The following is a 1649-nucleotide window of genomic DNA, read 5'->3' as shown; positions in this document are numbered from 1 at the left end:
ATTATTTGTACATGTCAATTTTCTATATATACAATGTCTAAACTTTTAGTCAAGCCATGTAAATTTTAGATATTCCCATAAGTAACACGAAATATTAAACCTGATATTGTACGTGAATATAAGTAACCAAATAAATATTTGTTAAACCGACGCTTCCGTTGGTTATCACCATCTTGCTGAGGGGATATAAACGATCTCATGTCAAAGTGGTGGCCTGTGGGTCCATAAGACTTTAGCTTGTACSAGTTACTAAGCTACAGTTGGTGAAAACTTGGTTGGTACWTGGTATCGAAAGTCCARTTCAACCTTTTTTGTTTAAACATTTGAAGATATACCAAATTTTCGACAACAAACATAAAATATTGCAAACAACAACAACATACAACAGCTTATTGCAAACAACGATTGACATCACTACTTACAACAAGAAGCACAAAGAGCTGCTTATTGGAATATCGATGGRCACAAAGGCATGACTTTGATAACWCCACAAAGTGCAACATCGATGGATGTTATGCACTGAAACTGAAACTTTCGTAAGCACGCAGATCCTAATAAAACAACTAAATTTATTACATTACGCCTTTCCGTACTTTGCCTTGAAGAACCCAAGCAGATGTTCTCTTGGAGGTAAGATTTCCTTGACAGCTGGACTGTTGGCAAAGTTATCAGCCCATTCGGTTATTTTYGGAAACTTGTCTTCCTTGACCAACTTTATTCCAGCTGCTTCTTCGATTATTCCAAGCCAATACGCCATGAAATCGGCAGCRATATCAACCAGTCCAATGTTGTCACCTCCGAAGAACTTCTTACCTTTGACCGCGAGTTCGTTTTCTAGGATTTGAAGTTGCTCAGAAGCTTCTGCAATGGCCTGCTCGTCTCCATTGCTGCTAAGAGCCTTGAATATTGCAGGAATAAACTGAACAAATCATATTATCGAAATCAGTCCTCGTTTAGAAAAAATAATTGGGCAGATCCTCTTTCGCGCACCAAACTTTCCTCGGTTATGTACATTAATATTAAACGCTTGGTTTACATTTTCAATATTATAACTCGATTCAAAGGGATTCAAACAATAGTGGACCACGTATATGTTAAACAAACCACCCTTATCAATTCTTCATTCACAAGTCACATATGTCAAACTCAATCTTTTTTACATATTCAATAWATCAATATGTCACCCTAAGATTTGTTTCACAAAAGCATCAAGTATAGCGGGTTGGATATCCAGGTTAATCAAAAAAAGTCTTCCAAACCCATTTTCAATGAGCAAATAAAAAGATCCGGGCTGAAACAAATCGTGTCCGGCCAGGCTTTTGGGTTGAAAAAGAGCACGACTGGGGTTTTTCAAGCCAGGCTTTTTGGGCTTAACCAGAATTTAACAGGGCTTTGACCGGACTTAAGATCGTGTCTGTCCCCAAAATTTCGGCTTGATCAGGCTTTTGAGGCTGAGTGGACTGRATTTCAAGCTCATCAGTCCCAGGCTTTTTCAGGCCGGACTCGAGCCTGGATCAGGGTTCAGGGTTGTGCMGCTTGTGCTTCTCCACCCATAGAATAATAGGTAATTAGAAAGTATTTAAGATGATATCACAGGATTAGGTGAAACATTAAAAAGTGAGCAGAAATTAACAAAGTCAAAGATGCTA

General features: G+C 38.3%; 1 protein-coding gene across 1 annotated transcript in view; it reads right to left on the bottom strand.

Moving 5' to 3' along the window:
* Window positions 1-577: 577 nt before the first annotated feature.
* The window catches only part of LOC112505061 (probable glutathione S-transferase), a 6559-nt gene continuing 5487 nt past the window's right edge, over window positions 578-1649 (bottom strand). The window contains exon 2 of the mRNA XM_025109017.1: window positions 578-919. Coding sequence (XP_024964785.1) covers window positions 578-919 — 342 coding nt within the window. The remainder of the gene's footprint in view (window positions 920-1649) is intronic.

This window comes from Cynara cardunculus, unplaced genomic scaffold (assembly GCF_001531365.2).
Source record: "Cynara cardunculus var. scolymus isolate 2C unplaced genomic scaffold, CcrdV1 Un_Scaffold_8168, whole genome shotgun sequence".
NCBI classification, from domain to species: Eukaryota; Viridiplantae; Streptophyta; class Magnoliopsida; order Asterales; family Asteraceae; genus Cynara; species Cynara cardunculus.
The sequence above is the reverse complement of the archived record's forward strand: the minus strand, read 5'-3'. Positions and strand labels throughout refer to the sequence as shown.